Source organism: Podarcis cretensis (assembly GCF_951804945.1).
Source record: "Podarcis cretensis genome assembly, chromosome: 1".
Lineage (NCBI taxonomy): Eukaryota > Metazoa > Chordata > Lepidosauria > Squamata > Lacertidae > Podarcis > Podarcis cretensis.
In genome coordinates, this window is record NC_137170.1 from 67,205,715 (window position 1) to 67,229,740 (window position 24,026).

The window sequence follows — 24,026 nt, forward strand, 5'->3', positions numbered from 1 at the left end:
TATTCTTCCTTCCAAATCTATTTAAAATATAGGGCATACTTATACACTCACCTTTTCTACTTTGTCATAGTTTTTTGCTTTTATCTGTAAAACAAACAAAACTCAAACGGTTAGGTCAATCTTGCACTAAAGAAGTAAAGGCATTCTATATTATTATTTAAGTCAGTATGGGGAACCTCCAGCTCGTGGTCTCTTAAGACTCCTTTGAGCTCCTCCCCACAGGCACTGCTCAGCTAACCCTCCTCAAGTGCTTTTGCTTGGAATGTGTCCTTCAATTACGACTAATAGTTTAGGCGTGTGTATGCATTCCTGGCTTCTGTGTGGCTGATACGTAGCCTACTGCACCAAGTTAAGAATTTCATTTGTTGTCCCCCACACTTTTGCCTCTCCCCACTGCCCCTCCGAGCACTGGCCTGCCACCTCCAGAGATTGCCTATGAGAATGTAGTCCTTGGGGTGAGGGTTCTGCACCCTGATCTAGCTTCAGTCGGTTTGGTGTACTAGGACTTCCATTTCATCATTAACTGCAAAATATTCTTCAACTTGATGAATCCCGCACCACCACCTTTTTAAAGGATAATACTTCTTTCCCTGAAACAGCTGGAACTCTTCTTACAAACAAGACATAAACCACTTACATACTGAAAACCCTTTATGTGCATTTCATTCGGTATGGAGTTGGTTTTGATAACATTTATGTATGTCTAGCTATGTGTTTGATGCAATACTTCTTGCACAAGCAGCCATCAAAGCTTGCCAAAAATGAATGCTTTACCTAAAGCTTACAGGGCACCCATTTATGGCAGTAAGAACACAAGAGCCTGCTGCATCAAGCCAGTGGCCCATCAAGTCCAGCACCCTGTTCTCACAGTGGCCAACCAGATGCCAGTAGGAAGCTGGAAGGTAGGACCTGAGTTCAAGAGCACTCTGTCCTCCTGCAGTAGTTTTCAAACTTTGTTTCAAAAGAACAGTGTGATTGCTCTGAAGGGTTTCCTCTATGAAGTAGCTTTTCCATTGCAGATTTTCCCCAGCTGCAGAGCATAATTTCAGTGGTCATAGAACAACTGTGATTATGTCTAAAAGGCCTAGCTGGTGTTAAGTTTCCAACAGATGGGATTTTCTTAGCAGACACAAAATTTGAAAGCCACTATTTGGGTGCTTTATTTTTTCTCCACGTGACACTGTGGTCATATTAGTGATAAGCTTCCAAACAAGGTACATAATATGTAGTGAGGGTCGCATGCACCCTGCAGTTGTGAGCTTCCATTCCACAGTACAGGTGAACAATAACACATTGCTATGCACTGTCCAATTTAGCCACAATTCCAGTACTGTCTCTTCGGAAGAGAGGAATCTCTCCTTATTTGCTTCCAAGTACTAGTTCCTTTTGCAAAGGAATTAAATAATAATAATTTAGAATCAGGACTCAAAAGCAGACCATGGAGACTGAAACCCAGTCTAAGAGCAGCTTGGATATTACTTAGGCAAGAATAGGGTGCCCAAGTCTCCGGTATTTGTGCAATGTCACATCTGAAACAAAGGTTCTGCAATGAAGCCTGCCCTATCATTGTACATGGAACATAGCTGTAAATCAGGGGTAGTCAACCTTTTTATACCTACTGACTACTAATGATGTTAAAATTTCCTTACCGCCCACCAGTGCTCTATGGAAGGAGGATTCAGCTTGTGCCGTAGAACCCCCTACTGCCCGTCTAGAATTCTGAAACACCCACTAGTGGGTGGTAGGGACCAGGTTGACAACCCCTGCTATAAATGAATATGAAGCACTAGGAACTTATGCAGCCTGTTCCTGATCAACAATGAAATGTTCAAAGTCACTGTAAGTGCTCATATTTTTTCACCCATGTCTCTGCATTCCAACTCAGTCTGCAAAGATCCCCATGAGTTGGTAAGTTTATATTGCTTTACATATCTGATTTCTAAAGTACATCTACAGGGCTGCAATATTCAGGATCAGCAGGTACACTGTTTCAGTTCTTCTGATCATCATAGTCCAGACATGTGGGGTGCTTCTATCTGTACTACCACTGATGGGCAAAGCTGGCACAAAACCAAGAGGGGCTGCAAAGTCTCTATTGAGCCTTTCCAGACAGTTTTTCTCCCTTAGCACTAAACCATTATTGCATCTGAACACTTCCCTGGCAACCACAGGTGACCAGGAACTGCATGCAGGTGAGTTCATCAGTTGAAACATAGAGTGCTCCATTCGTCCACTGAGCTCAGTATAGTAGCCAAGTGGGCTGCTAGAGGAGGGAAGCCCCTTCATCCATGCCCAGCATTGAAATACAGCTCTCTGCACCTTTTCAGCCAGCCTACCGTAGGCTAGTAATTTGGGGTGGGGAGCAGGCTACCATCTTCTAGAGGGTATTTACAAGGTAGCACTAAACTCTTGCTGCTCCTGATCCAGCACATGAAAGAATATCCCACTTATAATGGAAGGAAATGATTTAGCTTCACTGTGGGGTGCTGTATAGCATAACCCTGTTCACTAAATTGCTTACAAGGGTAGATGTCTACTCCAGCATCAGAAGGGAAGAGTGCTTATACTTGAGAGACAAGGAGAAGAGAAATAGCAAAAGGTTCATTAAATGGAAGAGTGTTGCTGTGGAAGGAAGGAGGAACTTTGATGATGTCTGCAGTTTGCATGGGGGATTAGAGCACAAGAATCTACCCTATACAGAATCAGACCACACACTGACTGGCATTAATTTCTCATGTTTGTAGCAAGGCGCTGAAGATGCTGGGGATTGATCCTGTGACACTTTGCATGTTCTATGTTCTAGACCCATGGTTCCCAACATGGGGCACACGCCCCACGGAGGGCAATTTGATTTTTAAGGGGGGCAATTCGAGAATGAGTTATTAACAGTGAATGGCCTTTTAGGCTTCCTCCACGTGAACAGGAGTTCACTTTTTGAATAATAAGAATTATATGTCACGGGGGTGTGTGTGTGTGTGTGTGTGTGTGTGTCAGAATTTTAGAGATGCTTATGTGGGTTGTGGCCAAAAAAAGGTTGGGAACCACTGTTCTAGATGCTAAATGAATGACTCCCTGCTATAGAATACTCATCCTCTGCCATTAATCTTTTAAAAACAAAACTAAGAATTAAACTTAAAAACAGTTTATAAAATGGTGCATGTAGCAGCACCAGAGATTTCTATCACTCACTGGACAGGTAGGCACTGTTTTGTACCAATGACACCAGTTAACATATCTTCCACACTGTATTCTCAATTTCATTGCTAGCTGAGGGGAAGAATAGGCTTTCCCCAGTAACAAGTATTTGTCCACCACACAAACATCAGCTGCACATTTCTTCCTACAAATAAGGAGCTGTAAAGGCCCAAAACTTGCATGTCTTTCCTTGTGACATTTTCCATGCTCAATGTTTTCAACAGAGAAAGTAGAAAAGCCTTAGATTTCAATTGTCCATTTTAAATTAAATCCTTGCTCATTCTTGAGCAAGAGAAGCTGAATTAAGATGTGAAAAAAGAAAATAACTCAAGGAAGCATAAATTCTAACTCTCTTGCATCCAATTTACAGGGGCACAAAAAGATATCATTCACTATTTTTTTATTTCTCTTTCTCTGGAACAAGGTGGAAGACAATAGGCCATTGACATGAATGGTAATTGTGCAAGACCATAGCAAGACAGTGTTTTAAGACACACAGTGTCTCATATTACAGAAGTCCCTTTGTGTCTAACAGGCTTTGTAAGCCTCAGTGTGATTATACAATATACCCTTATACACCCAAAAATTTTCATTTTACAACCATAGCTGAGACCAGTACAAATGTATTTCTTAGGAACATATATTACACTAATATTTAGTTGAAGCATAAATGAGGGTATGCTATTTTTACCATTGAATTCCTTTGGTCTTTATAAACATGTCAGCTTTTATGTCATTATATATGAAAACTTTTCTATTTCCACTTTCTCATATCTTGTTTCAAACAGTGGAATAAGAAATCTGTGTCATTCCACTCTTTAAAAATGCTTGTGGCACAATGACCTGGTTTGGATGATTGAGATTTCTGCCTGTACGTACAATCCTTACAGTGAGCCATGATTAAATCAAGAAGGCTTCAGCCACATTTCATCCAAAACAGGAAACTATGGTTACCAGCTTTGAAACAAACCAGGATCATAAACCAATTTTTAACTTGGCTTGCTCCAAAGCTGGTAACCATAGTTTCCTGTTTGGGATGAAATGGGAAACAGTGGCTGAACACTTCCTGATTTAATCATGGCTCACTGTTAAAAAGCTGGGGGGGGGGAGAGATAAGATTTCTGCATATTACAGCCAACGTAGAACAAATGTAGCCTTTTTTTTTTAAGTGTTCATTTTTTAATACATCACTAGAGTTAGTGATAGACTTCAGACAGCTTATGAAAAAAGAATGAAGCAAATTCAAAGGATGCACCTACTAATGTCATGATAACTAAACTGAACCATTTCATCTGTCTTCTAATTATCAGATTCTGGGAACAAGAAACAGGAGCACCACAGCTCCGTCTTGCAATGGCTAGCAGTTGCCTTGTGGATTTTTGGCTCTGCTCCCAAACAGTAAAACCTGTATTACAAGCTGCTTTTGAAATTCTTTTCAGCTCCTAAAAGTCTGCCAGGAGGCATGGGAAGCTACTGTTTGAGAAATATGAGACTAAAGTTCACTGACTAGTTAAGATACCTTATTTTAAGCCCTGAAGACAGAGGTGTTGTTTTGCTAACAAAAAAAAACCTCTCGTGTTATTAAAGCTACAGTTGTGCCCCGCAAGACGAACGCCTCGAAAGACGGAAAACCCGCTAGACGAAAGGGTTTTCCGTTTTGGAGGCGCTTTGCAAAACGAATTTCCCTATGGGCTTGCTTTGCAAGACGAAAATGTCTTGCGAGTTCCTGCGGGTTTTTTTCCCTTTCCCCCCCCCCTTTCCTTAAGGCGCTAAGCCGCTTATCAGCTGATCTGCTGATAAGCCGCTTATCAGCTGATCCGCTAAAAGCCGCTAAACCGCTAATAGCGCTAATCCGCTAAGCTGTCAATGGGCTTGCTTCGCAAGACGAAAAAACCGCTATACGAAGAGCCTCACGAAACGGATTAATTTCGTCTTGCGAGGCACCACTGTATTCTGTAAAACTTAAAGGCAGCAGGAGTTTGATTACAAACTAACCAATATCTTAGCACCGTGTCTATAGATCATTGTTAACAAAGAGAAGATGCAGGTTCCTTTTGTTCAACATTATATTGGTTCCATCTCTTTGTTAATACAGAAATGTATTTGAGGCTAGATTTGCCAGACATGGCTTCTAATATTTAGCTAAATAGGTCAGGACTCAAATGGCTGTACCATTTTCTGTTTACACATTGGGGCTTTTAAAAATATATATACAGTGGTACCTCGTGTTACATACACTTCAGGTTACATACGCTTCAAGTTACAGACTCCGCTAACCCAGAAATAGTACCTCAGGTTAAGAACTTTGCTTCAGGATGAGAACAGAAATTGTGCTCTGGCGGCATGGCAGCAGCGGGAGGCCCTATTAGCTAAAGTGGTGCTTCGGTTTAGCTAATAGTTTCAGGTTAAGAGCGGACCTCCGGAACGAATTAAGTACTTAACCTGAGGTACCAGTGTACCTCCTTTCCGCACTACGTCACCTCCCACCTCCCATGTTGTTCCTGAAGGAGCTGCCCAGAGCAGAATTCAAGGTGGCAAAGAGTAAGAAGCACAAAAAGTAAGAAACAAGAACATATTATTTACCGGTATATTTAGGAAGGTATTGTGATAGAAAGTCTGCCGTCTCAGGAAATGAAGAATTACTAAAGAGATCGTGGCAAATTTTAGTGGAATGACAGTGGTTAGGGAAGAAAGTGGAGAGAGAAAATCCTCCATCAGAGATTTGGATACTCTTTTTTCTTTTTTTTTGCTTTTAACATGTCAGGAAAGTTATATTTGGATCCTTGAAAAGAAAATGAATTAGCAACTGTGTATCTGAAGCAACTAAAAAGCTGATTTATGTAAAAACGAAAAGCTATAATTGAAGGTGAACTTGTGGATCTAGATGTAACCAGCTTTGCTCCCTGCTCGTAGTCTGAGTTACCTTCTTATTTATTCTTATTGCTTACTAATATTAATCCAGGCTAGGAAACAAAGTACTACAGAAAAGCCCCGATAAAATAAATATGATAAATTAAGAATGAATAATAATAATAATAATAATAATAATAATAATTTTTATTTATATCCCGCCCTCCCCAGCCGAAGCCGGGCTCAGGGCGGCTAACAACACTAAAACAATGCAACATTATAAAAACTAATTAAAATCAAAATTGATGGCAATCATAAACTAAAGTTTTGTAAAGATTGCCAAAGGAGGGAGTCAGGCTGCGCCCTGACCAAAGGCCTGGTGGAACAGCTCTGTCTTGCAGGCCCTGCGGAAAGATGTCAAGTCCTGCAGGGCCCTTGTCTCTTGTAACAGAGCGTTCCACCAGGCCAGAGAAAAAATTGAAAGCAGTTTCAATCCACAGAAAGAAAATTCAAATACATTTCAGGTATGATTTGCATCCAGGGATAATATTATTAATTATAAGTGCAGGTATTTGCATGTGACTTGCTTGAAACGAATTTTCCAGTGCAAGTCTATATGTGTATATTCAGAAACAAGTCCCATAGATCAGGATGCAAAAGATAGCAGCCTCGCAGAACCAATTACAATGCATAAATCTCAAGAAAAGCTGAACGAATGTTCTAGTGTTCCTCTTCTTTAGGCTCATGTTGATACTAGAATAAATTAGGATAGTATGTAAACTGTGTTCACCTTGTGGCCTGAATCCATTCTTGGCACAGGCATATAAGCATCTGTTCTGGGGAAAAACCTTATTCTAAAAAAAATAGTTCAGAAATTTGATTGAATTTTTTTCCAAACTAACTGCAATTCTGATAAATTATTACACCTAGTTTTAGACACCTTTTGACAATTCAAAAATAAACTCAATCAGATTCATTGAGTCTATCAATGGAAATCAATTTCAGGCTGCATGCAGAGAGAGTCTATTTTGATACACAGAAAATTTGAGGGAAATATAGCATTTCTTCCAACAACAGCCTCTGAGACGTATTAAAGATGACTTCTTTAGGACTACGTGCTATCTTTTTTTTAAAAAAATGCAGTGCAATCCAATAACGTAAGTTGTGAATACAGTGAATGTGCGTATCATAAAAGTACACCTGCCACATAGCTGGGATTGCTTTGGCTTCCCGTTGAGTGGCTGCTACATAAATGGGTGAATTGAGCCTCTATATTTTGTTTTAAAATATTAACATGTTACTGAAAGTCAGGATCCATAAGACTTGGATATGCCCAGTACAATTTGGCTTCTTCCTTTGAACAGCAGACCTGCATTCTATGAAGCTCTTGAAAATCTAATCATATTTACAGTTTGAAATCAGTTGGCCATGAAGAACAGGCCTATTGGACAAGCAAAAAAAAAAACCAACAAAAAAAAGTGGCAGAGTAAAAATGATAAGGTGGTAAAATCAGCATTCATAAATTTTAAGACAACTGCAACAGTTTGTCAGAGGTTAGCCACTGGCTGTGCTGTGCCATTTTCTTATGTCAAAAAGTTAGGGTCGTTCTCTGCTTCATCTGTAAAAAACTTTGAAATGGAAGTTTTGGAAACAGCTTTGAGGTGTTTTAACCATCAAGTGGCACATGAATTTTATGGAATAATAAAAGGTTTAAAGTTAATCCTTGATGAAAATCTTGCTTGCAGCTTACGAAGTATAGTTGGGCTGGTAGGACATTTTGGTTCATGGGCTAGGAGAGTAAGAACACAAATCTACTTATGTATTACTAGTGTATCAGCTGTTCTATTCAGAAAATCAAAGCCATGTAGCCTGGCTTTCCCAGCATTTGTGCTACCGGGAGGCTCACAGTTGGGCAAGTTCTACACAGAGCATCATTGTAAGGAAACACACAGCACTGTTGCTAGCCACTGTTTTGCCACCTGAAGAGCTGAGCTTGCACTTGGCCTTTTAAGAGTTTCTTTCTAGCCGTGTCAGAAAACAATGATCTGAAGGCGCATGATGCAGAAACCTCACTGAAGCCAAATCTGTTTGCTTCTGGTCAGCATGTTGAGGAGACAATATAGGAACCCATGTATGGCAAGTTCCTTGGTGGAAAAAAGGGAGGGGGCTGATGTAAATAAATTTATAGCAGAATATTTAAGACTGATATATGATAGTCTGAATAAGCAGTTTTGTTTTCCAGTGAACAAGTAAGAAGAGACAGGGCAATATCTAAAAAGGAGGTTTTGTGTTCCACTGAACAGATGAGGAAGATGAGATGGCTCTCTCACAAACTCCCAATTCTAATTTCCCCACTCTACTAGCACCTACGAAATCCCACAAGTCTTATTGGTCTTCCACACCTTCGCCATGGTACTGCTTTGCAATTTGAAACCCACTAGATCACTGGATGCAGTACTTCCAAAGCAATGTACTTCCAACAATGTTTAGCTAACAAAGGCAATAGGCTAAATAGATTTTCTGTCCTTGTAAAGACTATCAATCCCTCAGCGCTCGTGAACCCAAAAGGATCCCATAAAGCTTTGAAGACATACTCATCCACTTTGAAAGCTATTCAGTCAATAGCCTAATTGGCTAGCAATATAGGAAGTTGGCTTATTAGCCACTGACATGGTTGTTGCTATGTGTCTTTCCCCACCATTTTCTGATTAGAATTTCGCGGAGTTTGAGCCAGCAAATGGGAGTAAGAGTACCACTGAGTCTCAATTCACACCAAAGAGCACAGAACTCTGCATAATAATTTCTAAAACGCTAGCTGTGATAACAGCAACTCCTTCCCAATTGCTGTTGCATCTCCAAAGCCAGCTGAATTGTTTTTAGTGATGAATGGTTTAATTGACCCAGGATGTCTTCATTCTTAGCAGTTTTCAGCTTTCTGTAATATTGATTTTCATTTGGGAGTTGCAGCTCAAGTACAAAATCAAGAACATCAGCACTCTGGTTATGACTCATTGTCTTGAAATATTTTTTTTCAGTCTTTTCACCCATGCACAGTGTAAAAAAATATGTACTTGGCTGTATGACAATAACCATCTGAAATTTGACTGATGAATGCCACTTGAGTTTGAGACTTCATTTGGCCTGGCTACAAGCTATGATTTGGCAGAGTGGTTCTTTCATTCCTCTGAATAAGCACCAAGAAACTGAAAACTGTCACTCCATTGTAATGGTCACTGTAGGATCCCATTTTGTCCCTTATCTTCTTCAATGTGTATATGACGATTCTGGCCTACTTTCAAGTGTGGGAAGGATAATCCAGAGCACATTTCACCAGTGCTCCAGTGTCTGAACTACTCTTTTTGGGCACAATCACAATTCAAGTTGATTACTGTCAAGTCTTAAATAATCTAGGACAGCATTAGACTGACTGTACTCTCAGATAATTTCGGATGTCTTTCAGTAGCTGGGAATAGGTTGGTATGAGAATCTGCATAAATTTCACAGCAAAATGTGTCCCTTTCAGGGAACAATAGAATTACTATCAAAGGGACAATGATTAGTAGACAGAGATAGGATAGTATGAAGATAAAGTTATGACAAGTTTATAAGTATTTTATGGAGAGTTAATGAAAACCAATAATTTACTCTACTGCAAGTTTTAAAAAGAAAAACCACCAAAAAATTATGCAACTAATATAGCCCACTTGTTTATGAACTTGGCAAACAACTGTTATTTTGTGTTCTCTACATTATGGTAGAATAATGGTTATATCTTATGGTTTGGCTGTTTTGGAGAAGTCTTCTCAAAAGCATTTTAATTGCCAATACTGCATTTCTGTGTGATCTTTTAAGTTTCCTTGTTTCTTAATGAAGCCTTCAATTCAGTCTGCCAATTTAGGACACTTTTCCGTAATAAGAACAGTTTTCTTACTATAGCTTCACCTACATAGCAACTTGACTTGGATTTCCTTCCAAACTGTGCATGTTATCTCTTCAGTTTTAATGCAAATGTGATTTTCTTAGCAGCATCCAAAACAAGCAAAAAACAAAACAAAACCTTTCCTTTTTCTTTTACTGAACTTCGTCCATTTTTTAAAATCAGGTCTACAGAATTGTGATATAGTCAGATCGCTTGTCTTTCTACCTGAGAACAGTATCAACTTCAATCTCTCTCTTTGGATGGAACACTTATCCTAAATGTGTCCCAACTCAAGAGCTTGACATCATTTCAATTTGGACATTTTTGAAGTTGCTGACTGTTGTTTTCTGGCATTCTCTATTTTTGATGGAGCTGTTTTTTGGAGCCAGGCCAGTTAACTTTCTAGGTCTTCTCTTCCTTTGGCAGTGTTCAACACCACATTGCGTAGCTATAAATTTAAGAATTCTGTCACTACAAATAGAATCCAACGTCATCTTATGAACTAGTCAATCGAAAAGGATGATGGAGATTAGTGTATGAATCTGTATTAATTTCACAGCAGAATGTGTCCCTTTCAGGAAACAAGAGAATGATTATCTAAGGACTAATGTATCTTGGGAAGACAATTTAAGGACTTTAAGTCTGATGGCAATAGTCATCTCAAACAGTAAGAGATAGGCTTGATGAGAGAGAGAGAGAGGGAGAGCTTATCATTATGATCTGTATCAGAAGATTTCCCACACAAGACTCTGTTTTCTAGCAATTTAGCACTCACTGTAAACAATATTATAATTTAGAGGGTCTGAGCTTCTTATAGATACTCATTTTCAAAAGCATCCAAAAAATAGTCTGCCATTTAAGGAGTTATAGGCTGGCGATAACCCAGTCAGGAATACTGGCCAAGGGAGAAAAGTGAAGGGTAAGTTTTACACACCTAGAGTTTTAAAACCTACTTTGACCCTTGTGGAAATGTAAAAATTAACCAAGATTTGTTTGTAAACTCTAAATGCAACAAAAAGCAAAATGACACCAAGAATGACATGCTATTTATTTTGAGGGAACTGTGGAATTGTGTTGTTGTATTCCAAACTATGAGTTCAGCATAAGTAAAATTGTTTACCGACATAAAAGCTGTTTATGCTTAGGCTCTTCATGTGTAATGATGTATGTCAATTATATGCAGGTTTACAGACTGGTGGGGAAATTGTTACATGTGTTTAGTCCTCTTGTGGTAATTCAGCAGAAGACTAGGGGGCTGCATGCCAACCCAAGCCCGATTCAGAGGCACATATACGTACCCTCAGCAGTCAGGGAAGACAGGCATACCACTTACATATTCATGCACTCAACAGGAGATAGACAAGAGCCTGCACATAGGTGCACACAGAGCAGGGGAAGGGTGGACTCAGCAGCAGACAAAAAGACACATTCACTTAGCAGTGCTCTTGCTCTGAAGCAGAGTCTACCCCTGCCCCAGCACTTTCCTGCCTCTTCTTGACATTGGAGAAAGGCCCCTTCTTTGGTGTGACACCACTGTTAGGTCTTAGAAGGCTAGAAAACAGGAAGAAGACCTAACAATGGCGACAACCTTTTAAAAACAGTGCCATCCTAGGGGGCAGAAGGGGCCCTTTAGAACTTCCGGGTTAGCGCGATCGGCTAATGGCGGATTCCCTCCGAGCTCCGGAGGGAATCGGCTCTGCTGAAGACGGGTCCTACCACGCCGGCGACGCGGGGACCCTCAGAAACCGCAGGCGCGGAAGCCTGCGGACTTGGTGACTCGGTGGGCACCTTTAAGCGCCCTCCCTGACCCACGAAGAGCCTTTTTTAAAGGCTACAGAGAGGGTACGGGGAGCGGCGTGGTGCTGAGAGTAGACCGCTACTTCAGTGGAGCGAAGCCGCGTGCCATGGCCGGACAGCGCTGACTTTTTCCCCAAAATTCGGACTGGAAACAAATAACCCGTGAGTAGAATGGAATTTGGACTTTAAAATCTATATCTTTGAATTCGGTACAACCGGGGGATGTGCTAAAGGGAAGTCCGCACCCCCCTATCTACAAACGATCTAAAGAAAGGATCGGTGGACTAAGGTGGAGAGTACTGTTTTTGGTGTTAGATAAAAAATATTTCCATGAGTTTGACAGAAGAAGTCTTTGTGCTGGAGAGAAAGTGAGGAGTTTTGGAAGCTTTTGTGTAACCCCCCCCCCCCGAACCCGGGAGCGTCCTGTGTGTGAGCCGGAGGAAAAAGAACAAGGAGTTTGACAGCTGTCAAAGGAGCTGTCAAACGGGCGGCTAAAATTTAAGAACTTTGTTATTTAATAACTTTCTGAACTAAAAGTGTTCCTTTTGAACTGAGGTGGCTGGAAACAACGTAGTCATAAACAACAAAGTAACGGGCTGTTGGAAAAGGACTATCAAGCAACTGTAATCCCCCTAGGGGGAACTAGAGACATTACAATGGCTGCAGAGGGAAAATTACTGGTAGAGATAGAAAGAATGTTTTTTCTCGTGGGAATCCTGCAAGAGCAGAGTACGGCTATGAACAAAGAACTTATGACCTTGAATTCCAAAACAAACGACTCTGCTGAATGCATAAAGGATTTGCCTGATAAGGAATCTGCAGCTGAACCAGAAAAAACTTTTTTGGAACCGGTGGAGAGAAAAGAAGGAATGGAAAAAGTGCAGGAAAATATCAATCAGAAGCCCATATTGTCAAGAAATAAAGAAGAAGATCTTTGGATTACAAATCTGCGAAAGATGAGAAAGATGAAGGAGGAAGTCCCGGGAGCACTTGGAATATTGGAATTCAAAAGAGTAAAGAAATATGATTGGGACTTCCTCCTTGAGTATGGGAGATCAACTGACTTTTTGCAGCAACTGCTATTAAGTATCTTGGATGGAAGAAAATATGATGTGACTGAGATAGAATTCCTTCGAGACCTGAGGACCAACAAAAAGGGCTACCAACAAAATCGGCAGAGAGAGACTGACAGAGACTTGAAGGCCTCTGATGTGAGGAATCCGGGCTAGGATAATTGCTTGGGAAGGGATGGAAACTGGGGTAGGGAGGGAGGGTAGAACAGAATTTCAAAATTTTATGATTTTTGTATTTGGCCATTATGACATATAATTAACAAAAATAAAAAGGGAGAAATTCGTGGAAGGGTAATTAGGTCGACCTTAGAAAAAAAAAGATTTAATGTTTAAAAGAGAATTGGATAAATTAAATTTGGATAAGTAAAAAGGATTAAGTTTAAAAATAACAATAATATGTTAAAGATGGGAGATAAGAACTTGCTGAACTAATTTTTGGAATTGGGATGTATGAAGAGGGGGTGGGGGGAAGTCAGGGAAAGGGGGTAATGAAAATAAGAGTTTAAAAATATATATGTTTTGTTTTTGTTTTTGTTTTATAAAATGTGAAAACCTAATAAAAAATTTATATTAAAAAAAAAAACAGAAGGGGCCCTTTAGTAAAAAGATAGAGGTGTCACCTTTCTTTCCCCTTACTATCAGATCAATATAGACTTCTCCGCAATGGGGGGGGGGGGGAGAACAGCACCACCCATTTATATTTTTTAAACTGCAGCCAGGTTATTAGTGACCTTTCTGGACTACCCAAAATTACTTGGGAAGTGTGAATGAGCCATGTGTTAGCCATGGCATGGAAGATCAGAAATGTCTTCTAAATGAGAAGCTTGGAACCCATCTGTCAACACTGGTCAAAGGTTCTACTAATTCAACACAGAGAGCCAATAATTTGAGCAAACATTTAAAAGTCACACTGAACATTTGTTCTTTTATATTAGTTTTGTTTCTCTTATGAAATGGGCAAAAGGATGAGGTTACTACCTACCTGTAGTGGTTAACAATGCACCTCACATAGGCAAAACGAATTTTTAGAGGGTATGTTAAGAATATGGTAGAACCCATGGTAGAAATCAACATATCAAGGCACCAGGCAGGTAGCGTGATGATTAGATATTATGCTATTATTTGTGAAGTGCTATAGCTACAAGCAGTTCAAGGTGAACAGAAATTCAGTAGAAATTTGTCTTTGGAGCACAGGAGCAAAAGACACAAACATGCTCTATACCTCTCACAAAGAGATCAAAGATTCAAAATGCTTTTGAGAGAAGGACCAAAAGCAGATGGAGAAGTGAGACGTTGGGAGTCAGGGAGAGAACAAGTTCGGCAGAAACATAAGTCTATTGTGGCTCAGTGTGTGTATTTAGAGCTTGCTATTGGTATAGAATACCTCTCCCAGGTGAAGACATACCCTAGAATTCAGAGGTACATGAAGGGGGTATTCAATCAGGAAAATCTGAGGAATACAAGTGGATATTAAACCAAAGGAAACAGAAGCTTCAACATGCTTGGAAATTAAGCAGCTTTAAGCACAGCAATGAACTTGGTAAACAGCTTCACATATACAGCCTATTTTATTACTGGGTCAGAAGAAGTAATGATCAATTTACACTTTAGGGGTCTGTATCACATTTCCCCATACACCCTCCCCAATCCTTTCCCCTTTTGGATGCCTTTCTGTATACTGAAAATGATCCTTTCTCCATTTGAAAGCACCAATAGAACTGTGTTTCTACCTTTTCCAAAAAACGTCATGGGACATAGGGACTAAACCCTACCCAACTTTCATTTGTATATTAAGGATTCTGGACTTTTATCAGAAATTCACTGCTCCCACTCAAGTCTTCTATCAAACTTTTATACCTGAAGAATTTCCACCCCCATTGTTCAGCTCAGACACCGAGATCCAGTTCCAAGGGCCTTCTAGCAGCTCCCTCACTGCAAGAAGTTACAGGGACCCAGGAAGAGGGCCTTCTTGGTAGTTGCGTCCACTCCATAGAGCATCCTCCCATCAGATGTCAAACTGATAAACAATCACACAACTTTCTGAAGACATCTGAAGGCAGCCATGTAGCAGGAATTGTTAATGTTTGATGTCTCACTGTTTTTATATTATGTTGGAAGCCACCCAGTCTGGAGCACTCCAGTCTGATGGGTGGAGTGTAATTAATGATGATGATGATGATCATCATCATCATCATCATCATCCTCAAGCTGCTATGGGTGTGGGGCTTTTACAGAACTATGGAATGTATTATTTTTGGAAACCACTCTGAACTTTCACTACAGCCAAATAAATACAATGGATATAAATGCTTGCTGCTCACCACTTTGTATTGGCCTTGAAGAAGTGCTTTTCCGCCTGTACCTTGTCCCAGCAATCCCTTTCCCTTGTGTCTTCCTAGTTTCTAAGTCCTACAGCAAGACACCCCCCTCTCTATTTGAGGAATAATTACTTAATACTATAAAAACAAAATGCATTAAAAAGCTATTTTGTGTTTGCACTTTAAAAAGTTATGCTGTTGAAATTTCATTTACTTCTAAAAACCTTTTCTTTTAAAAATCACATTTCTGCCTTTGCACAAATAAATATTTGCCTCTATCACCTTGGCTATTCAGAAAAGCAAAACAGAAGGGGTAGGCAACCTAAGGCCCAGGGGCCGGATGCAGCCCAATCACCTTCTCAATCCGGCCTGCAGATGGTCCAGGAATCAGCGTGTTTTTTACATGAGTAGAATGTGTCCTTTTATTTAAAATGCATCTCTGGGTTATATATGGAGTCTGCCTGGTGTTTTTACACGAGTAGAATGTGTATCACATTATTTAAAATGCCACTCTGGGTTATTTATGGGGCATAGGATTTCGTTCATTTATTTTTTCAAAATATAGTCCGGCAACGGCTGAAAAAGGTTGCTGACCCCTGCAAGAAGAGTTTGGCCAGAATAACAAACCATGCAACTAATTCTCTGTAGCTAATGTGCTTTGTGCATATACTTTCTGAAAACAGCAGCCTGCATGCTCCATGGTGAATGAGTTTTAAGTACCAAGGGGCCTTCCCAAAGCAATTTGTAATTTGCCACTTGGGGGAGTGGGGGTGCTGTTAAAAAAAAATCCACCAGTGTGTGCAAACCCTTGCACTCACCTGTAAGCAGTTCTTTGGATCCTGCTCCTTCCCTGAAATATTACACATATGCACAGGTGGTTATGTCCCACTGATTTTCAGTTGGACATACAATATAGAACTTTGTAAAATTGCAGTCCCCATTTCCTGCAAGTGTTCCAAATGTAATGTCCTCTTAGCAATGTGGCTGGGATTCAACTAAGTAGTCCCATCATTCCACCAGCACAACAGGCTTTTTTCTCTTTCTCCTCTTCCTGTGTGCCCTGAAATTTGCAGGGGAGGAGGGGAAGAATTGGGCGAATCTCCAGAACAGCATACAGGGGGAAAGGGGGAGGGTGGGTGTTCCATTTGGGAAGCTGAAAATCTTGGGCTGACAGGATTGCCATAGCACTATGCTGAATTTCTCTCCCCGTTTCAAAGTACAGCTGTACTCCTGAACTAAAGCAACTTCACATTTGGACATTATGCAAAACAAGTTAAACCACCTGGCTTCTGAAAATACTGCTATTATTTTGATGGCTAGATCCCTTTCTGAGCTAGCCTTCGCTTCTCCCATATCTGGCCTTCCCAAATCATTTTCCTTCTCTTCTGGGTACATGCTCCGCACAAATTCCAAGTTTCTTGTTCTTATATTTAACTTTATCCACCCTTCTGAACTAGGCTACACCTGTTGTGGATTCTTCCTAATGCACATTACGTTTCTGCTGTAGTTTTCATCAAATATCAGATCTCTCCCCTGCCATTACAATTCCTGTGCCTTATGCTATACCACTGTCCCAAGTCTGTAAAATCTCCTCTTTATAACTCTGTTGCCCTCTCTTCTGTCCACACTTCTTACTGCAACCTGTTTCTAGTTCAAAACATTAAGAGAGGAGGAAAAAACCAACAACTTTCCTCCCCCCATGTGAATGCAGTGTAAAAGATGAATTTGCTGCTTATGCCATTTTATTATTACTTTATTAATAATTATTGTTCTTATTATTTTGCTTTTATCATTGATTTGTTTTTACAGTCTTGTAAACCACTCAGGTAAAATTTACTGAAGTTTATAGAATAACAAATACACATATCCCACTTTCACTCCATTAAGCAGATTTTGTATTGTTTCAAAAGCCTGCTAATCTAGTTTTACCAGCTGCAATAAGAGGGCTGAAGAAATGTGTGGGCCGAACGTGTACTAAAGGAGAAAAAGATGACTGCAGAGAAACTGAATTATTTGCATCTACTTTCGCTACAGAACATGTCGGGCAGATAGCTGTTTGTCTAAAGAACTGAGGAACGTGATGGCAAGAAATGAAGTTCTATGCCCTATTTAAAAAACAAAAAATTATCAACCCAAGAATTCGTAAAAGAATCCAAATGTGGAATTGCTGATCATCTAACCAAAATAAATTGCTGCCAAGATTGAGCCGTTTCTAGTCCTCAAATACGGAGACCAATTATTAGCAATACTAACAATAAACATCTTTTTTAAAAAGAGAAAAAGAAAAAGCAAGGACAAGGAAGAATTATAGGCCACTTAGCTTAATGTTGGTCACTCTGGGGCAAACTGATGGAAAGCATTAAAATGACCAAATGTACAGAACAGGGGTGGGGGAAACCTCCAAGCTCATGGGCCAATCTTGGTACACCCTTGAATGCTCTTCAAAAAGTTGGTGGACAACGTGGAGTCAAGTATCCCAGATGGTTTTAATATTTGATAGATTTACTCCAGATTAACCAGAGATTTTAAAGGCAACACACAAACCTTCCTCAGGGATTTTTTTTAATATTATCATTGAATGGATGGGGTTATAAAGACAACTGACATGATACCCAAAAGATTTTTTTTTCATGTTAGAGAAAATGTTGTAAATTCAAATCTGCTTGTATATTTGAAATTGATGGGAAGGCGACTAGAAAAAGAAAGAAACCTGACTGGCTCAGAGCTTTAAAAAACTGGAAGAGTTGAAATCCCAAAGGAAATCAGGAGAAAGATGTAGCAGGCACTTTTTTCTACAAGAAGTGAGACAAGAGATAGATAAGCAATTTAGAAAATGTATAATATGTATTTATATGAAATGCAAATGTTTGTGTTGGGAGATGTGGCCAAAACCAAGATTATGCTCATGTGGAATGCAGAAAAGTATACGGGGAGAATTTTTGTAGCAAAGAGTAAAAAACAGAATACTCTATGGTCACAATAGTTCTTAATGTAATATTGAGGAAGCAGGGAGAGAAACTAAAGAATTGATTAGAAACAGACTGACAAGACATTAGAAGGGTTACTTTCTCTCCCATTTCTCTTTCAGCTCCAATTCTGGCAAACTACACTGACTTCCAATTTTCCAGGCTAAATTCAAGGTGCTGGCTGTGACCTATAGACTTTTTGTGTCTCAGGATCCCAATACTCCAAGGACTGACCCTTTGCAACATAAACCAACCCATACCCTTGGTCCTTCTTCATATACCCACTCCAAGGAAGGTGCAGGAGGTGTAAAAACAAGAGCAGGCCTTTCCAGTGATGGTTCTCCCCTTATGGGCTGCTTTCCCCAAGGAGCTATGCCTGGTGCCATCATTATGTATCTTTAGGTGACGGAGGAGGGGATTATTTCTTGTCAGGCCTATTGATTATATGTCGCCTTTTCTGTGTGAGATATGTTAGTCCTACTCTCTTATACAGTGGTACCTCTAGTTACGAACTTAATTCATTCCGGAGGTCCGTTCTTAACCTGAAACTGTTCGTAACTAGAGGCATACTTTCACTAATGGGGCCTCTTGCTGCTGCTGCGCCGCCGGCACACGATTTCCGTTCTCATCCTGGGGCAAAGTTCTCAACTCAAGGTAACTCTTCCAGGTTACTGGAGTTTGTAACCTGAAGCGTTTGTAACCTGAGGCATTTGTAACTTAAGGTACCACTGTAAATATAATATTCGGCTTTTACTGTTTGAATTTTATACTGTTTTCATGCTGTTTTATTTTTTGCAAGTCTCTTAAGAGTTACCTTCTTCTTTAAAAAAGAAAGTAGTAAGTTCAAATAATGAGAAGAGCTTTTCAAAGCTCAAATTAATTCCACTGGACTTTTACAAAGATCTCCTGGAAAAGCAAAGTGTGCGTTCAAACTGCCATTTTCACTGACTTCTGGGGGTGGGGGGACAACTGATCTAGAGAAAGGAGTGTGAAGTAACCGGAGAGAGGGGTGCCTATGGCGTTTGCTCAAAAATACAAATGTGGCCACAGGCCAAACAAGGTTGATGTCTCCAACACAGATCACCGTTTCTAAATCTGGACCAACTAATTTCTTATTTAGTTTATTTTTTATTGTATTTTATGTAAAAATGAATATATTTGAAGTCTCTTTCCAGCCATGCCACACAAGGAACTTGTTTTAGAAAGTGGTTAAAAGGATTCAGTTCTTTTGATTACATATAATATGAAGTTTAGAACACTAATAATTGCGATGGTGGTTGACAAAGAAAAAATAAGGATTTGAACAAAGAACTACTTTGGTATTAAAGTCATTCCTGACAAGAGCTTTTTCTGAAAATATATGCACACACACTCTCATCAACCTTTATCTGCAGTAATTTATTTGGAGCCTATTTTCAGATTTTGAAAATACTCTGGACAAGGTGCTACATGGACTCTCTACATGTGCATACACAGAGAGAGAGATAAAAATATGCACGCACACACACACACACACACAATGGTCTGACTAGCACCTCTGAGGTTCTATGACAGATGTTGATAGCAGCCAAGCCTACAAATAAAAACAAAATGATTTAATGGAGCCAGTATATGGTTTAGTCATCAACTGAGAGAAGGCGGGGGAGGGGGGGGAGGAAATCGGAGGGAAGAAGAAATGAATCTCCTTGAACCCATACAGCTAATATTGAGTATCCTAGATGAAAATGAGGCTTGATGGAATATATGCTATGAGATTAAAGGAAGAATAGGGAAAAAATGACACCTTTTCCCATTTCTTCTCTCCAGAACTCCTTTCCCCCCCAGAAAAAAACCCTCCTTGCTTATGTAGCCATCAAGTGTTAAGGTTCAGGTCTAGCAGCCCAAGGCAAAGTGCTTGGAGCAAAGTCTAAGCTGATGAGCCAGGAGAGAAAAAATTACGAATGTCAAATTATTTACAAATAGTTTATGTAAACAAAACTCACAAGCCACTACAGTCGTACCTCGTTGCGAATTTGATCCGTGCTGGAGGCACGTTCGCAACCCACAGCGTTCGCAGCCTGAAGCGCTGCGCCTGCGCACGCACGTGATGCGATTCGGTGCTTCTGCGCATGTGCCGAAACCCGGAAGTAACCCGTTCCGGTACTTCCGGGTTCGGCACGGTCCGCAACCCGGAAATGCGCAATTCGCAGCGTTCGTAACCCAAGGTATGACTGTATCTATACTTAGTGCAGCTATAAGCCCCTAAATGAATTGTGTGGCATGGGAAGATGAGAAATTTCATTTGCTCCTCTCTTGGACACAGGCAATCTGAAGACATTGGATAAAATGAAGCAAGCTGGAGCCCAAATGAAAGGCCACTTAAGAACGAAGTGTACGAAAAAGGAAGTTTAGTTTCTCTTCCCCACGTACAACTGAAGAGCTTTTCAATTTTCATTTTTCACATTGCTTTTAAAGCTCTGCAAGTTTAAATGAAAAGCCAATAGGCCACTTCTCATTTAAGTGTTTAGGTATCTTACATGTAAGAAGTAGCAGTGCAAAAGGTGAAATTAAAAATGAGTTATAATTTCAGCCCTATCCTTTAACTAGGTATTATGCCAGATATGCTTAGCTCAAAAGAGTTGGTCTCCAATACTGAATATTATATTATTAGCTATTAGCTTTTAGCTCTCTACCTTTACTGGCAAAATTTATTGCAAAGATATTGGAGTCCAATGACAGGGTGTTTGTTTTCAGAAATATTGGGTTGGGGGGGTCATCTTCTCACATAAATTTCCCTATGGAAGTAATTACAGACACGTGTGGTTGTTTTCTATGGCTTGGTTCATTGTTTGGGCTAACAGCATCCCTTTCGTCTTGTGGACTATTTCCACTTGTGGCATACAAAGTGAATTGTGTGGGTCTACAGAATAGTTGGCATATGGAGCAAATATGTATTAATGAAGGGAAGATTTTTTGGATTAGGGGAGGGTTTTGATTAGAAGACAGATTCATTTCAAGCCAATGAAGAACTACTGTGAAAAGAGTGGATACAGAAAATAATAATTGTTCTTTTAAAAATGCCTCTTTATTCTGTATTTTTGTGAAAGGAGAGTTCAGTCGTATTCACAACAGTAAGTACACTTCGTACAGCTAAATAAGGCATACACAATCAAATATACATATGGAGGAAAGGAAGAAATTTAATTATGCTCTAACTGGTATTTCATGACAAGACGTGCATTTTGTGAATGTTGGCACTGGAACAGTAAAACAAACAAACAAACAATTAAGTCTTTCAAAGGTTTATCATAAAAAGGTATGTTAGAACTTCCATTCCTTACCCATGTATACCTCCAATATGTGCTCTGGAAGGTTGTGAGCCTCCAGAGCAGATTTGAGGGTGGGGAGGAAAGGCAGGGAAGTGCACTTGCACAAGCAGAACTTGGCTCATGAAATGCTGGGATTCAACCCAGTTGCCCAGTTCCATACTTTTTCCAATACTTTTAGGAAATCCTAGAGAAGGCTAGGAAATATTATAATGTTAGAACACCCTGGAAAGGGGAAGGATAAAAGGGCTGGCTGGCTGTAACATTTGGCTACCCAATATTAGAACACATTACCAATTGCCTCATAGCATAACCATTATTTTCCAAAAATGAATTGTGCAATAATTACCTTGCTGGATCAGACCAAGGACTCAAATATTTAATTTTGAATATTGGCCAGCTAGATGTTTCTGGGAAACACACAGGATACAATAATAATGGGCCAACAGTCCATCCCAGAATCTCCTACACTATGGCAAAATGACTTATTGCTACAAAACTATCACACACACATATTCTAAGCTGAAAGATTTGCACAGAGTGAACATGCATTACCTTAATAAAGGTAATTTGTTATGATGGGTATAACCATTTGCAAGAATGTTAAATAACAGCACGAAACACAATTGTCCAATCTCATATACTGTAAACTATTTCCCTCAAACTGGGGGTACAAATTTAACAGTCTGTCATGGCAATCTTTTAAAATTACTACTTACTTGCAGTAGCACCTATTGTATTTTTTCTTGCAAGGGAGCATGTTGCAAGATCTCAGGAGAAGGTAGTTAATTACTTGGGTTTAAAATTTTTAATTAGTTATGCATTTTGCTTCATCTTTGGCCAAACAGGAGCTCACAACAATGGTCTCATTGTTTCCAAGGTATATTTTCCTTTAACCTAGAAGGAACATATCTCTAAATATGCATGGACCTGCTAGTTACATATGAATTCATCTCATCTCTATCGTATGCCAATGATACAGCATTAGGAAAACATTTTTTCTATGTCCACCCATTTATTTTGCAGATCTTAACTCTCCTCTGTTGCCCTTTTAAGCTTGTTTAAGTCTTCCTTTTATAATGGAACTCTCTCTTTAAAGAAAACATTTGGAGGATAGCTTTGCCATCATGCTTTTTCACTCGATCTTAATTCTAAATTCACTGCAAATGGAATCAATGGAAGAAGACACTCCCCTAAGTATCTTCATATGACTATTTAAGGGCCAGCACATTGAACTGATCATGGCAACAGGCTGGCAACCCTGTAACTCAGACAGGGAAGTACCTGGAGTACCAGGGAAGTATGGCAGTTCCATACTAAAGCAAAGTTAGCATATTCTGAACCAGCTAAGTTTCCAAGCTGCTTTTCAAGAGTTACACCACACTACAGTAACCAAGTTTAGAGGTTAGCAACTCATGAAAAGGACCGCCAGACCTCTAGTTTATGTAAGGGTTGAAGCTGCAATCAAGCAAAGCTGAGAAACATGGTCTAGGCCAGAGATAGCAGAACTGGATGCAGCAGCATGGTTAAATTGAGTCCACTACTTAAGGGGTATAACCCCATGAACAGCACTTGAGAACTTAAGGCATAACCTAAAGCTTAGAACATGAAAATGAAATGCAATTATACTCCCCAGTAAAAGTATTTCTGGACTGTGTCCATTCCATAGCTGTGTGCAAGTCCCAAATTTAGCATTTTGACCATTTTTCCTATACCTCCATTCCTACCACCACCACTTCTAAAGATTCTAACCCCTGCATATTGAAAATATGTGAACATGCTTAGTGACATCTCAGAAGCTGGACCAGGGCAAAGTATGATTTCCAGTGAACAATGTGTTGTACTCCACAGATCCTTTGCCTCCTCATGACTAGCTTGAATAATTATGCAAAATGTGAATGTGTGTAATTTCAGTTTGTATATGTAGTAAAACTTGTTACTTCAACAGAATCTGACTATTACATGCAGAGTATAAAGTACACAATCCTGCGTATAGCGAATAGAACTTTTTGCATTTCTGCAGCCAAAGAACTTGACCCCCTCCCAAATATTTTCTAGTTATTTAACACATGACACAGAATGCAGGCTCCTGAACTAAGATTGTGTACTTAATACCATAAATTCTGAAAATAAGCCTTAGTGTGCTTTGCAGACTGTATGGACACACACACAAGCATGCTTACATTACATTTTACATTACATTTAGCAGCTAAGTTCTTCAATAACAGCCTTAGGCTTCTGAAATAGCTCAGGAAGAAGAAACTGAATAGCAGCCTCCTTTATCAAATCATATGACCCCTCTGCAAGTATTTTTGTTCCAAGTTTAAATACCTAGAGAAGGGGGCTGGGGAGAAGCTTCTAATTTTATTTTATTGTATCGTAAGTTTTTAATTTGCTTTTTCTTTGACGTCTGAAAACTCTTTGTTATTCAACAGCCGACAAAACAAAAGAAACAAAATGATAAGCCACGATAAGCAAAAAGGAAACCATGCCATTCTTGTACTTGGTGAAAATAATTCTACCATGGGTGATACCCAGAAGAATTATATATGTGACATCTTATTGTGTCAGCCTGTTTGCTTCCCTTTCCACCTTCCTGCAAC

The 24,026-nt window shown here is 39.7% G+C and overlaps 1 protein-coding gene across 2 annotated transcripts in view; it reads right to left on the bottom strand.

Moving 5' to 3' along the window:
- The window catches only part of CSTF3 (cleavage stimulation factor subunit 3), a 57,153-nt gene that overhangs the window by 16,530 nt on the left and 16,597 nt on the right, over positions 1–24,026 (bottom strand). Inside the window, exons 1-2 of one of the 2 annotated variants that reach the window (XM_079967053.1) lie at positions 15,971–16,116; positions 52–84 (exon numbers count right to left, since the gene is read on the bottom strand). In XM_079967053.1, coding sequence (XP_079823179.1) covers positions 52–84; positions 15,971–16,018 — 81 coding nt within the window. In that variant the 5' untranslated portion in view covers positions 16,019–16,116. Of the gene's footprint in view, positions 1–51; positions 85–15,970; positions 16,117–24,026 lie in introns of those variants that run through there. The other variant, XM_079967052.1, reaches the window with a different exon arrangement.